At 62.2% G+C, this 13,721-nt stretch overlaps 1 protein-coding gene across 1 annotated transcript in view; it reads right to left on the bottom strand.

The window, feature by feature from the left end:
• Positions 1 to 9,509, bottom strand: part of ADCY1 (adenylate cyclase 1) — a 39,113-nt gene extending 29,604 nt beyond the window's left edge. Inside the window, exon 1 of the mRNA XM_040964891.1 lies at positions 8,850 to 9,509. Coding sequence (XP_040820825.1) covers positions 8,850 to 9,497 — 648 coding nt within the window. The 5' untranslated portion in view covers positions 9,498 to 9,509. The remainder of the gene's footprint in view (positions 1 to 8,849) is intronic.
• Between the last annotated feature and the right edge of the window lie 4,212 nt (positions 9,510 to 13,721).

Genomic DNA, 13,721 nt, shown 5'->3' on the forward strand with positions numbered 1-13,721 from the left:
GGTGGCCAAATGCCGGGCAGGAAGATGTACAGCAGGCAGTGGGAGCAAGGCATCTGGAGGCTGTGTCCGCGGGTTACCCTGTCAAGGCTGAGCTCCACAGGGTCCCAACAGCTCCCATGTGACAGGCAGGCCGCAGCCACAGACACCATCTGCAAGAGGGGCCCAGGAGCACGAAGGGTGACAGCTTCCCCAAACCCAACTCCCCTTACAAGGCAAACAAGGAACCATTGCATAGGACATGCAGCAGCTGAGGGCCTGCCCCATCACACTGGGGGAACCAGCACCCAGGGCAAGCTCTGTCCCAGCCACAGCCCCAAGCACTAACCCACCTAACTCCTCCAGTCTGCCCCTGCAGCTCCCACAGCACAGAGCTAGCGAGGCTGCTGAGCAAACACTGGCCGGAGCCTTTGCTGCCCGCCCAGCAGGGCTGCCAGCTGCAAGGGCCATTCGCAGCCATGGGCTACAGAGGGACAGGGACATCCATTCCTGACGAACGCTGGGCACTTCCTCCTCACCCAGGGAGCAGGGGCCTGCCGTAAACAGACAACCACGGTGCCAGGCACCCAGTCATGTGCCCCTCACAAGTACCCAGGCACAACCACATGCCTCACACCCAACAAGAGGGGCAACCCCAGTACCCAGGCACAACTGTGTCTCTCACACCCCAACTACAGGGTAACTCCAATGCCCAAACACAGCTGTGTCCTTCACACCTCAACACAGGAGTAACCCAGCACCCAGACACAAAGCAGCTTGGGCAGAAAAGACTAGCTTGCTGTACAACTCACTGCCCCTTGTTTGGTGTGCAAACATAAGGAGAACTTAAGTGTCTGTGTTGCTTGTTCCCTGTTACAGGAAAACAGAACTTCAGCCCAACCCATTGGAAGGTGACTTTGCAATGAAACACTGAACAAAGCCAAGTGTACCATTGTAACAAATCTGGTAACATGTTTGCCCTGCAGTCACCCTTTGCAGCTCTGTGCTCGCATCTAACAGCTTTCAGCCTCATAAACTGCATCCAACTCAAACTCTCCAGGCTTCTTGTGCCGTTTTTAGAGGACACTGTTACACCTCAAGGTAAATTCATAAAGAAGCTGGAAAGGAAACCTATGGTCCAGTCACAGGAAATCCAGAACATTCCACAGCTAAATTATCTAGAACATTCCACAGTCACTGGAAATCTAGAGCACTCCACAATCTTGGGGAATCTAGAACAGTCTAGTCTCTGGGGATCTAGAACATTCCACAGTCACAGGAGTGGCATCTGCACGGCCCCAGGGAAGGTCAAAAGCCTCGCCGCACTGCAACATTTGCCCACCACAGTGCTCCCCAGACAAGCTGGACCCTCACAGGAGCCGACATTCAACACCACCCCAACCACGGGCCTCAAAAGAGAGAAGGCAGGTGTGTCTCAGAGAGGGCAGCGCCACATCTAAAGAGAAGGGTCAACAGGACCCAAAAATCACCATGATGACCTTTAAATCTCCACCCAAAACAGCACAGTAAAATGCACACTTCTGACATGGCCACCACACTGTGACATGGACACTGTGATGCAAACACTATGACACCTGAACTCTGGCAAGGGTCGGCCAATCACCCATAGCTCCAAATAAGAAAATGAGTGACAGATCACAGAGCAGTGGCACACCTGGAGATGCCCCATGTCAGTTATCAAAAGCCTGTACCCAGGCAACCCTGCCTCCCTGTGGGGCTGGCCCCACTGCTGCCCCACAGGGCACAGCCAGGAGAGAAAGGTAGAAGAAGACAGCACGCCTCAACCTGGCAATCATGGGGAGAGACCTCAAGCAACTGCCAGGTGGGGTGGGACAGCACGCCCCCAAGGTCACTGGGTAGACATCCTTGTGGTCAATGCCATGGAGGCCCAGGAGAAAGAGCCTGCGCCCACCCCCAACCCATTACAGCTCCGGCCTCTTCCTCCCCATCACCTCAACTTCAGACAGGCACCCTGCCCAGGCCAGACCCCACAAGCCCTCTGACCTCTCTCTGTCCCCCCAGCTCTCTTTATCCCTGCCCCAAGGGTCCAGGCCCCTACGGATCCCCCCTCCCTAGTCTGTAGTGAGCTGTTGTAGCAGTTGACTCCACAACTCCAGTATGCCACACCCTGGCACACTGCAGATGGCCGAGCCTGGGCTCGCCTCCCCTCACCCCCGCACACCCAGCATGCATGCAGGGTGTGTACAGCACACACTGGCACACACATGCGAGCACGCACCCCAAGCAGACTATGCCCTCAGGCTTGCCTGTCGCCAGTCCCGTCCTTCTGACTCTGGACCCCACCTTGTGCCAAGTCCTGGTCACCTGTATTCACACACAAGCTCCTCTGCTGGACTCTCTACAATCTTCAACCTACAACCTGCCCAAGCTGCCCTGTGTCTGTCACAGTGTCCAGGTGACACCCAGCCCTCCCCCTCCCAGGGCAGCAACTGCTAACAAGGACAATACAGGACACACATGAGCCCTGGGCACCCCAGCCTCAGGCCAGAGAAGGAGCAGACCCACACAGCACTGGCACAGTCTCCCCAGGACCTGCTGGCTGCCCTAGGTGTGGCTGCTGGGCCCATTCTCCAGGCTGTGGCTATTCTGTCAATACCCCAAGTCATGTACAGAAGTCATGCTCACCACCGCCCTGCTAGTGTCCTCTCTGCACCCAGTCCCTGCTCCAGGAGGAAGGCGGGATGTGAATCGACACTGGGGACAGGCATGCCACACACAAACACACACACCTGTGCACACCCCACTGCACACACACATACCTGTACACACACCCCACTCCACACACATCTGTGCACACCCCACTGCACACACACACACACCTGTGCACACCCCACTGAACACACATCTGTGCACATACCACTGCATACACACATCTGTGCACACACCCCTCTGCACACACACACACCTGTGCACACCCCACTGCACACACACCTGAGCACAACCCACTGCATAGACACCTGTGCACACCCCACTGCACACACACCTGTGCACACCCCACTGCACACACACCTGTGCACACCCCACTGAACACACACCTGTGCACACCTCACTGCACACACACCACTCCACACACACCTGTGCACACCCCACTGCATACATACCTGTGTACACCCCACTGAACACACACCTGTGCACACACCACTGCATACACACACCTGTGCACACCCCACTGCACACACACACACCTGTGCACACCCCACTGCACATAAACACACCTGTGCACACCCCACTGCACACACACATCTGTGCACACCCCACTGCACACACACACACACACCTGTGCACACCTCACTGCACACACACACCTGTGCACACACCCCTTTGCATACACACACACACACACCTGTGCACATCCACATCCACACCAGACTCTGCCAATCACATGTGCGGATGCAGACAGCCCCTCACCTGCACCCTGAGCCTCCCACCCTGAGCCAACTAAAGGCCAAACAAACCCCACGCACATCCCATACGCCATGAATATGAAGGCATAGACAGTGCAGACCTGTACTGCTTCCAGCGTGAAGCCACAGTCCAACTGCTAGATGTGAGCTCCGCCATGGCTTCTCTCTGCTGCTGATATACACATGGCATGTGAGGAGGGACTGAAATGGGGCCCCTCTGTCACAAGGAACCTACCCCAACAATGTCTCACAGAGGATGCCAGGGCCCGAGGGCTAAAGCAAACAAAGGCAGAAGCTAGGGAGGAAGGGGAAACAGGGCAGACAGCCACACAGCAGTGGGAGCCACTGTGGAGGGACACAGCAGAGCACGGGAGGCCAGCTGCTCCAGCCTGGCTGCAGGGGTCATGGCAGTGGGCGGCCCCACACCCTCTCTTGCATACAGCATTGTCCCCACAGCCACCAGGTCTACCACAGATGGCACCAAAACACCTCTCCTGAGTGTGGGGCAGCTTAGTGCCCAAGGAAAGGAAAGCACTGACCCCACACATCGGCGGACTCAGGACTAACATCAACCTACCTTGACCTGAGCCCCCCGACACAGGTCCGCCCGAGGGCATCCAGGGTCATGGACTTGGAGGTGCAGCAGCTGAGCCTCTGCAGGGTCTTTGCACAGTGCTGCCAGGACAGGCAGGACACACTGACTCTCCCTTGGGGACAGGGACGTGGCCGTGCCCAAAAGCAGCACATTACCAAAGCAGAATGCATGCATGTGTGGGCGGGAACATGAGCACATGTGTAAGGATGTGTCCCTGTGGATGTGCACCCAGGAGTGCATGCACATGTGTGAATATACACAGGGCAGCTAGGACAGCCTCAAATGCAGTAAGACAGTGCCCTGCAGGGTGGGGAGGCCCCCACTGTCCTCACTCAGCCAGGACACACAGGAGACCACAGTAGCAGTAGAAGCAGGGTCCTGCTGCCAGGCTGGGCATGACACCCAGGTCCTGCCTCCTCAGTCCCCATTGCAAGGGGCCACAGTACAGAGAGACACACAGAAAGCCCGAGTGCCCATGACAACACAGGCACTCTGGAAGGCTGCCATGCTCTGCCTGTTCCTGGCCCAGGAAACCTGCAGGCTGGCCAAGTCCACCACCCCACCCCAGGCCACGTCCATGCATCCAGGGCTCAGACCCATAGACGCAGACAATCCACAGGCCACCAGCTATGAGCAGCTGTGACACGGACACAGCTCCCATGGCACAGCTCAGAGACTGCTGTAAGGCAGCAGCTCTTGGAGGACACTCCTGTCCCCACACAGGGTGACACCACGCACACAGCTGCACCATGCCCTGGGGTGCTGGGAAGTCCGCTCAGCAAACCTTGTGTCCAACTAAGTGGACAAGTGACTCCTGGCTTCACCCAGTCCAGCGTCTACTCAGCCAGGAAAGCACAGACTCTACCCCCTGGACCCCCAAGACACGACAGAACCATCCTGCAGGTCCACCATGGACCCTCTTGTGAGTTCCCTGACCATTCTGAGGGTGCCGGACAACCCAGCAGGGTCACTTCCACTCCCTCTTCACTCTCCAGGCCCCTTCTGCCTCCTGCGATCAGGCCCTCCCCAAAGCTGTCAGGAATTCCTGCCCAGCACAAGCTGCAAGCCAGTGACTTAACTTCCCAGGAGACGGGCAGACCTCAGCCCCCAGCTGGAGCCTGGCACACAACTCTGCCTCCTCCTGGGAGCATCGCAGGGAAGCACATGTGTGTTCTCCTGTAGCAGGCTTGGAACCCAGCACCATCCGGGCAGCAGTCCCTCTGCGGTGCCTGCCAGAGCCCCTCTGGGCTGGGGGACAGAGCAGGTGGGAGGCCCCAGCCTGCGGTGACCCCCTGCCAACCTCCCTGCCCTGATTCCACTCCGAGCTCACTGGACTAGAGGCAGGAAGAGCACAGAGGTGGGTAAGAAGAGGGCCAGGAAGCAGGGCAGGGGCACAGGGCATCTATGTCCACTGTGGGCTGCACAGGACACGGCCTGGAAGGAGCAGCAAGGCTAGGGGTAGAGGGGCATGCAGAGGCCTAAAGCCAGAGGTGGACACAGTCAGGAGGCAGACCTGGGGTTGCGGAATCCAGCCAAGGACACAGAGGCCACCTGCAAGCAACTCCCTGCCTGCTCCCATCTGTCGTCTTCCCCGGCCAGCCGGCACAGGCTCCATGCAAGCCCAGGAACAAGCCAGGGGCAGGTGGGCCAAGGAATATGGGCCAGCTGGGAAGTTATGCTGGGGAGCAGGGCCAGCAGAGCAAAGGGGAGGAGGCGGCCGGGCAGCAGCAGGGGGTGTCGTGGGGTGGAACACAAGGCCTGGAGACAGGGAAGGCAGCCTGGAAGCAGGAGAAGGCCATGTGCCTGGCCAGGGACACAGGCCAAGCGCTGAACACTGAGCATCCCCGGCGTACACCTGGGCTGCCGTCTGGGCCATGAGCAACCAGGTCATCCATAGCCCCACACTGGATTCTGCGCACTGCACTACAGCCTGGCTCTGTGGGAGCGGTTGGGAGGAGCTGGGGAATCTCAGCGTCTTGGGCCTCACAGCCACAATAGCCACCTCTGCTGTCCTGCCCACAGCTTACAGAGACGCAGCTCACCAACAGAAAGGCGGCTGAAACGCACACACACTCCACGACACAAAACAATGTAGATCATCCTGCCAGGCCGAGCTGCCAGCGCCCACACAGGGCTCTCGGACACAGGAGCCTGGCGGTCAGGAGGGCGACACTTGTGGGGTGCCCCAGCCAGCCCCAGGCAATCCTTCACCAGGGTCCATGGTCCCCCAGGAACACAGCAGGACGATGGCCTTGTGGTGCACACATCTGCTTTTACCTGCCTGACTACACCCCATTCAAGATGTCAGCCCTCCCGCCCCGGAGTCCCTGCTGGGTCTAGCCCTCCACCACACACACTCTCACCCAGCAGCCCACCTGGCCAATCCACAAAGGACCAGCGCAAGCGCTCCCAGAACAGCCGGAGTGACAGAGCACCAACAACAGGCAAGGCCTGCAGCCTGAGAGCAGCGGTAAGCAGCACAGACACCAGGCACCCTCGCCTTGCAGAGCAAAGCCACCCCCCAGGGCCACTCCACTTGCAGCACACCCACTGGGGGAGGAACTGAGTGAGCCGCAGCTACCAGATTCCCCCTGCTGGCACCCTCCAGGGCGGACAAGGAACAGATCCCCTGACGCGCACAGAGCAGGCGCTGGCAGCAGCAGGAGCCCAGGGTTGCTGCAGGGGATCCCCAGAGCTGTCCTGTGGAGAAGCAGGAGCCCTGGCAGGAGAACACACGCACCCGCTGAGCAGTCAGCACAGGGACCGGGCCCAGGCACCTGCAGTGGAGAGGCCGCCCCCAGGCCCCCAGGCTCTGACGCCAGCGGGGCGGGGAACCCCAGGGTGGGATTCTGGAATCTGCCCAAATGGGCTGCTCCCTGGTGCCTGCCCACGCCCTCTCCTGTCTGTGGGGACCCAGCCCTGCAGGACACTCTCACCCAGCAGTCGTCCAGGCGGTCAGTCAGCCTCCTCACGGGCATCTCCCCGCAGCTTGCAAGGCTGCCACAGGCCCAGAACACCCGCCGGCAGCAGGTGACAGCCCTGTGTGACCTAAAGACCTACCGGGATGCAAGGTAGCACCTGTCCCTCCCCGGGCCACGTGTCGCCTGCCTAGCCCACCTCGAGGACATCGGGAACATCAGGTGGAATGCATGAAACAGTCTTCACAAACTCCCGAAATGTTCTGGCTGGAAAACAGGACCCCCAGGCAGGGATGACAGAGACACACACACCCCAACCTTTTCCCCACATCCAGTTGTCAGCACAACCAGCAGGGTAGACGCAGGCACCTGTAAGAATGTTCAAAGTGCCCCTCCCACACAGAGGGAGGTGGGGTTTGCTGGCCCTTCCCAGAAGGGGATAACTGGGGCCCAGGGATGGGGGTCAGCATTGCCCAAGGAGCCGGCAGCAGAAAAACCCGCATGTTGCCTGTTTGTCCCTCCAGAACCCCAGTGCCCACGAGGGGCTTGCTCCCCACCCCCGCCCCCAGGAAGCAATGGGAACACAGGCGAACCCACCCCAGGGCAGGGCCATGCACTGCGACCCTGGACCCCTGTGGAGCCCACCTTACAGCCCATGCTGCTGCCTTTCTAAAGCTTTAATTTTCCACCCCAAACACCTAGGGGCTCTGCAGAAGGTTCTTAATTTAAAAGGAAAAGACAATAACGCAGCCATTTATTGTACCTATAGCTCCCCGATGCGCAAAGGGGGGACACAGCCTGGGCTGGGAAGGATAGTCTGAGGGCCAGGCTAAACAGACCAATGGGGGAGACCCACAAGTGTGCCTGAGGGGAGGAGGCAGGCCCACCTGCTGTCCACAGGAGAGCCCAGCCCCACCCTCGAGGGCTCCATTTCCCTGCTGCCCCTTCCGCCTTCGCCCCTGTTTGGTCCCCTCCTCCCATCCCGCCTCCGTCTGGTTCCAGCCCAGGGTTTTGAGCACATTCTCCCTGCTCTCCCTGTCTCACTGTCTCTCCTTACATCCCAAGCCCGCACAGGTAACTGCTCCCGCACCAGGCTGCAGGCAAGCCGCAGTGCCCCGGGACCACTGTCTCACCCTCTCTGCTCCACGCCGTCCTACCCACTGCAGCTAGAGGCAGAACCGAACCGTCCCCACGCTGCTCACGCCCCACCCCCACCGAGGAGCGGCTCTCTCGGGGGTAGAGCTGCTCCACTCCTTCACCATTCCCAGGAGTAACCCTCAGCGGCAGGTGGGGGCATCCCCAGCGACAAGTTCGGGTGTGCAGAGCCGGGGTCAGGACGACCGCGGAGGCAGTGGGGGCGGAGGCGGCAAGCCCGCGCGTGACCTTGGCAAACTGCTCTTTCTCGGCCAGAGGCGGGTCCACACCAGGAGCTGGGGTGGGGGGGACGGCCAAGTCTCACCGTGCACATCCTCCCTGGAGCCGCAAGGCTGGCAGGCGAGCCCGGCGTGCACTCTGGAGCTGCGCGCTCTGGCGGCGGAGGTCCCCCGCGCCCCTCGCCCATTCTCAGCCCTCCCTGGGGGGCGCATACGGCAGAGTTAGAGGTGGACGCGGCTGCAGCTTCTCTACCACTCAACGGCCGCCTGACCTTGGACCGATCCGATCCCCTTCCCGCCTGTCTCCCCACTCCACGTCCCTCGGGCGCTCGTGGACTGTAACTCAGAACAGTGCCTGGACCAAGGGTGTCCCCAAGTCGCTGGATGACCTTGAACACTCCCACCCCTCATTCGGGGCCTCGGAGTCCCCCCGCCCGGCAGGAAAGAGCGCACCCCAACTCCCGGCCCCGACAGTGTCCCGGGGCAGATGTGTCCCGGACCAGACACCAGGGGAAGGGGTGATTGCCCCAGAGACACTTACCGTCCTCCAGAGCCGTGGGCGCCTGGCGGGGACCAGGGTGGCCGTGATCAGCAAGTGCGAGGAGGCCACCACGAGCCCGAAGGCGACGGCCAGCAGGCTGCGCACGGGCAGCAAGGCATAGGACACGAAGGTGACCAGCAGGAGCTGCCAAACCCCCTGCTCGGCGGTCGCCGGTCCCGCCGCCGCGCCGCCAGCGCCCCCCGCGGGGCCGCCCAGCGCAAAGGGGCAGCAGAGCAAGGCGAAGGTGAGGCTGAAGAGCAGCGCCAGCTGGCCGACCTGCTGCAGCTGGGGCACCTGCAGGGAGCGCACGTTGGTGACCACGAGCAGCGCCAGGAAGAGGACGCAGTGTACCGGGTGCGAGCCCTTGGCCAGGCCGGGCGCGGGCCCCGGCGCGCCCAGCAGCTCGGCCAGCGCCAGCGCGCCGGCCAGCAGGCTGAGCACGGCCAGCGCCTTCAGCGTGGCCGCCTGCTCCAGCCGCAGCGTGTAGCCGCGGAACAGCGCCTCCAGCTCGGGGCACGCGAACTCCTCGCCGCACGCCCGCAGCCCGCGCCGGCCGGCCGGCCCGGCCGCCCGCTCGGCGCCCCCGGGCTCGCCCGCGCCGCCACCTCCAGCACCGCCGCCGCCTCCGCCGCGCGGCGCCCCCGCCATCTCAGCGCCATGCAGCGGCAGCCGCCGCGGGCGCGCCCCTCGCCGGCCCGGGGCGCCGGGGCGGGCGGGCGGCGAGGCGCCGGGGCGCGGCGGGCGGAGTTGGGGCGCCGGCTGCCCAGCGCGCGCGCCCCGAGCGCGTCCTTTCCCGCCCGCCGCGCCTGCGCACTGGCGCCCGCCCGCACCCCGGCCGCTGGCCCCGGCCGCTGGCCGCGCTGCGACAGCCGGGCCCGGGCGCCGCCAAGCCGGGCGCGCACCGCCTGCGCCCCACCTGGGGTCCCCCGCGTCCCCGCCCACCTGCACCTGCCTCGCCCCTCGCGGCCTCAGTCACCCCGCCCGCACTCGGGGGAGCCCTCCCCCCTCGGCGTCTTTGGGAACCTTAAAAAGGAGGAAATCCTCGAAATGTCAGGGAGGGAGGCGCGATCCTGCCAGACGCGCCTCCCCCTCCCCCAATAAAAGCCAGGCCGCTGGGCGTGGGGAAAGCCCGCGCTCGCCTGCGGACCCGGGGCGGGGCGGCGGAGCGAGGCCGGGGGACGCCCCGGGGCTGGGAGGAGCGTGGCGGCCCCTCCGCACGCGCGGGGGACCCTCCACGTGGCTGTTCCCCGGGGTCCCTGCAAACCGCGTGCGCAGGTGCGGGGCGTGAGGCTGCGGCAGGGGGCGGGGACACGTCGGAGCAGCCCGGCCGGAGGAGTCGGCGGCTGCACGGTCTCCGGGAGCTGCAGGTGCACGGATGGGGCGCTGCGCTTTGCCCAGGAGAGACTGGCGCCCGGCTGCCCGCAGCGGCAACTAGGTGCGGGGCGCGTCCGCTGGCCCGTCGCCGCAGGAGGAGAACCCCGCGCCGGCGCTTCACACAACAGTGATGTTCAGGGTGGGCACCGGGGTCTCTGCCTTCCTCTGGTGAGGACCCCGAGTCGTCGCGAGCACGGGAGTGATGGACTACGGGCAGCGTCTGTGCCAGTCATCGCTAGGCTGGGCCGGACCTGCGGAGCCCTGGATAAGGGCCGCGGGAGGCAGGAATACTGCAGAACCCCATTAGTCCCGGTGCCTCTCAGGGATGACTAACGCCCAGGCTGTTATCTGGGTGTAAGGCACTGCCGAATCAGCATTCGGTGGGACCACATGAGACAGCCATTTGCATCTGAAGTCCAGGGTTTTAGAGGGAACGGCTTGGAGCTCAAGGTAGGGGCTGACTGGCCCCCAGTAAAGAGCTGGACAAACTTGATGACTGCCCGGCTCCTGCCCCTAGGCAATCCGCTCAACAGCGGCTCCCACTTCCCTGCCCCTCCCCAACGCCACTCTGCAGCCTGCGTGCTGCCCTCCTATCCGGAAGCCCAGTAAGGCCAGTGAAGCTTCTCTAGGAGCCCAGTGCTGCATCCGCCCTCCTGCTGGATGCTGTGTGTTCACGGCCAGTAACTGGACTGTAGCCAAGGGTACCATAGGTGGAAACGGAGCAGGTGTGACCCAGTGTCTGCAGAGCCCACATGTGAACAGCCCCTCTTAGCACTGCCGGGGCCTCTCTCTCCTTGCAGCTTACATGGAGCGGCTTACCCAGAGCCTGTGTGCGCTTCCAGGTACCTTCGGACTTGAACAGCAAGAGGTTTGCCATGGGTACAGCACCTGGTCATGACCGCTCCCCCAGTCAAGGGCTAGGTGGTGTGGTCCCTGCTGCAGTCTGCTGCCTCTGGCTGATCCCCCGCTGGCATCTCTGTCAGTATAGCAGTCACCTAGAGACCCCCGGCAGTGGACACGGGCCACACCCGACCAGCCGGAGCAAAGGGCCCCTTGGCTGGTCAGCTCTCCAACGCCCCCCTGTGTCCTGGCTCACCACTTGGCACATCTCTCCTGCACGTCTTTGTAGAGTCCTGACCACCAAGGGCCCTGAACTTTTTTCTCCATCACTGAGTTTCCCAGATTTTGGGAGGGTGCCAAGGGGACCAGCCTGGAGCCTCAGCCTGTCTGCCCAGCACAGCTCACGGCCACTGCACACAGGTCCCGTGGCGTCACAGCTTCAGGCATGTGGCCTCCTGGGTTTGTTATGCCAGGCTGGAATCAGCACAGCCCTTCCTAGCAGGGTGACTGACAGCTGCTCCCCTCTGTGTGCTGTGTCTCCTGGCACCGGGCGCCCAGGACCTGTGGGGAGTGGGACCCACATGCACAGTGGACAGAGCACAGAGGCCACTCCTACACAGACACTGGCACGTGTCACTGCAGCCAGCCCAGCTCAGCAGGTGCATGTGGGGCCGGCGTGGGTGGTGGGGAAGCCGGCTGGATTCCCCTGACTCCGGCTGGAAACCTGGCCTTGGGCAAGGAGGGCATGGGACTCCATCCTGCTCTGCCTTCCCCGCTGGGGGACCTGCAGGAGCTGTGCCACCATCCACAGCAGTGGCCTCCAGGCACTGTGGAGCCCGAGCCTGGCAGGCAGGAACAGGGAGTTAGCCGGGGAGCAGCCCAAGCGACAAGTGGCCACAGCATGCTCTCGGGCAGGGTGCCCTGTACAACATCTGGCAGCCTGCTGAGGGGCCACTCCCGACCCATCCTCCCGGGACAGGCCCAGGGCGCCCACCTGTGTCCCTACCTTCCCTGCTGCTTTCCTCCTGTCCCCTGCTTGGTACATTTGAGCATGGCGGGGGAAGCATCACCCACGTGGCTTCAGGTTTCCCCCGCTCCGAGGCACGGCACCTTCATCCAGCACCACCGGACGGCAGGGCTATAGGGACAGAAGCCCGGGGTGGCAGGGTCAGGTCTACTATCGGCAGCTGTGTCAGACCCACAGCCCCAGAGCCAGAGAGGCGGTGGGACTGAGGCTCCACTGGAATGTGTCGCCCTGCCCAGCCTGGCCAGGGCCATGTGACTAGAGCAGGTATTACTGGTCACCCATGTGCCCCCCAGACCCTGACACCACAGGGAAGCCTGCCGTGATGGTTCACCACGACCCAGTGGCACAGGCAGAAGGAGTTGGTCTCCCTGACTCCAACCAGCAGCATGAATGTGGGCCACACTCCTAGTCCCCAGGGCCTTGGCAGCCTCAGCACCACGCCAGGGTCTCAGTCAGCATGGCGAGACACCGGGCACCAGGTATTTGCTGTGTGTCCCCGCGTGCAGGGAGAGTCAGCTGGTATGCCGAGGTTTGTATTATCCTTGTCATGGAAGCATGTGGCGCTGAGCAGGGCAGACCCTGTCCATCAGAGCATCTGGCCTGGTGGGAGAGGCACCTGTAACCCTGAACAGGTGCCTGTCCATGTGACAGGTGGCTACAACACACCTGTGTGCAGGAGAGGGCATCTGCTATGCACCTCCCTCCCACTGCTCTGGGAAGCGGCTGTGTGGGAGCCAGGGGACCAGTGTTCCCACCTGGGGACAGGCCAGGGTGGCAGCAGAGGGACCTGCATGCTCAGGGCTCTGGGCCCCACCCAGCCCAGGCAAGGAAGGAAGCAGGGATGGCTGGCCGTGTCCTGCTCCCAAGCCTGCATGGGACAAGCAGCCGTTCAGGCAGCAGACATGAGCAGCGGGGCAGGGTGCAAGAGGCTGGAGGGCCCTGGGAGAAGGGGCCTTGGTCAAGGGCTCCAGGCCAGCCTCCCAGCTGGAGTAACAACACACATGGGGCTCTTACTGATCTCAGACCTCGCCGGTTAACCCTTCATGCTGGGGTGCCAGCAGCTCTGGCTCACGTCGCAGCTGCTCCGCTTCTAACCCAGCTCTCTCCCGATGACCTAGGACAGCAGCTCAAGTGCTTGGGCCACTGTACCCGCGAGGGAGACCCAGGAGCCCTGGCCGTCACAGCCATGGGGGCGGTAAAACAGTGGATAGGCCCTCTCTCTCTGTAAAATAAAATTTATTTAGTTCAAATAAATCTTTTTTTTTCAGTGTGCAAAGCAAGATTTATTAAAGATATTCAAAATGGAGGGGGTTTCCAAGAAAGACCCCAAGGTACATAAATGTTTAAACACACATACACTATGCTCATAGCAGGAACACACTGGGATGGCTGGAGTGGGGTCCCTGGGGAGTGTGTGTGTGTGTGTGTGTGTGTGTGTGTGTGTGTGTGTGTGTGTGTGTAGTGTGTGTGTGTGTGTGTGTGTGTGTGTGTGCGAGTGAAGAACTGGACAAGGCTGGTAAATCTGAAGCTTGTGCGGTGGGTTGGCTGCCTGGCTGGAGAACTCAGGGCAAAGACAGAGCCACAGCCTGCTGGAGAAATGAACCTTTGTCCTAGGTAGGCATTCTGCTGTT

Source organism: Ochotona curzoniae, unplaced genomic scaffold (assembly GCF_017591425.1).
Source record: "Ochotona curzoniae isolate NIBS_2020 unplaced genomic scaffold, NIBS_Ocur_1.0 scaffold_3835, whole genome shotgun sequence".
Taxonomy (NCBI): domain Eukaryota; kingdom Metazoa; phylum Chordata; class Mammalia; order Lagomorpha; family Ochotonidae; genus Ochotona; species Ochotona curzoniae.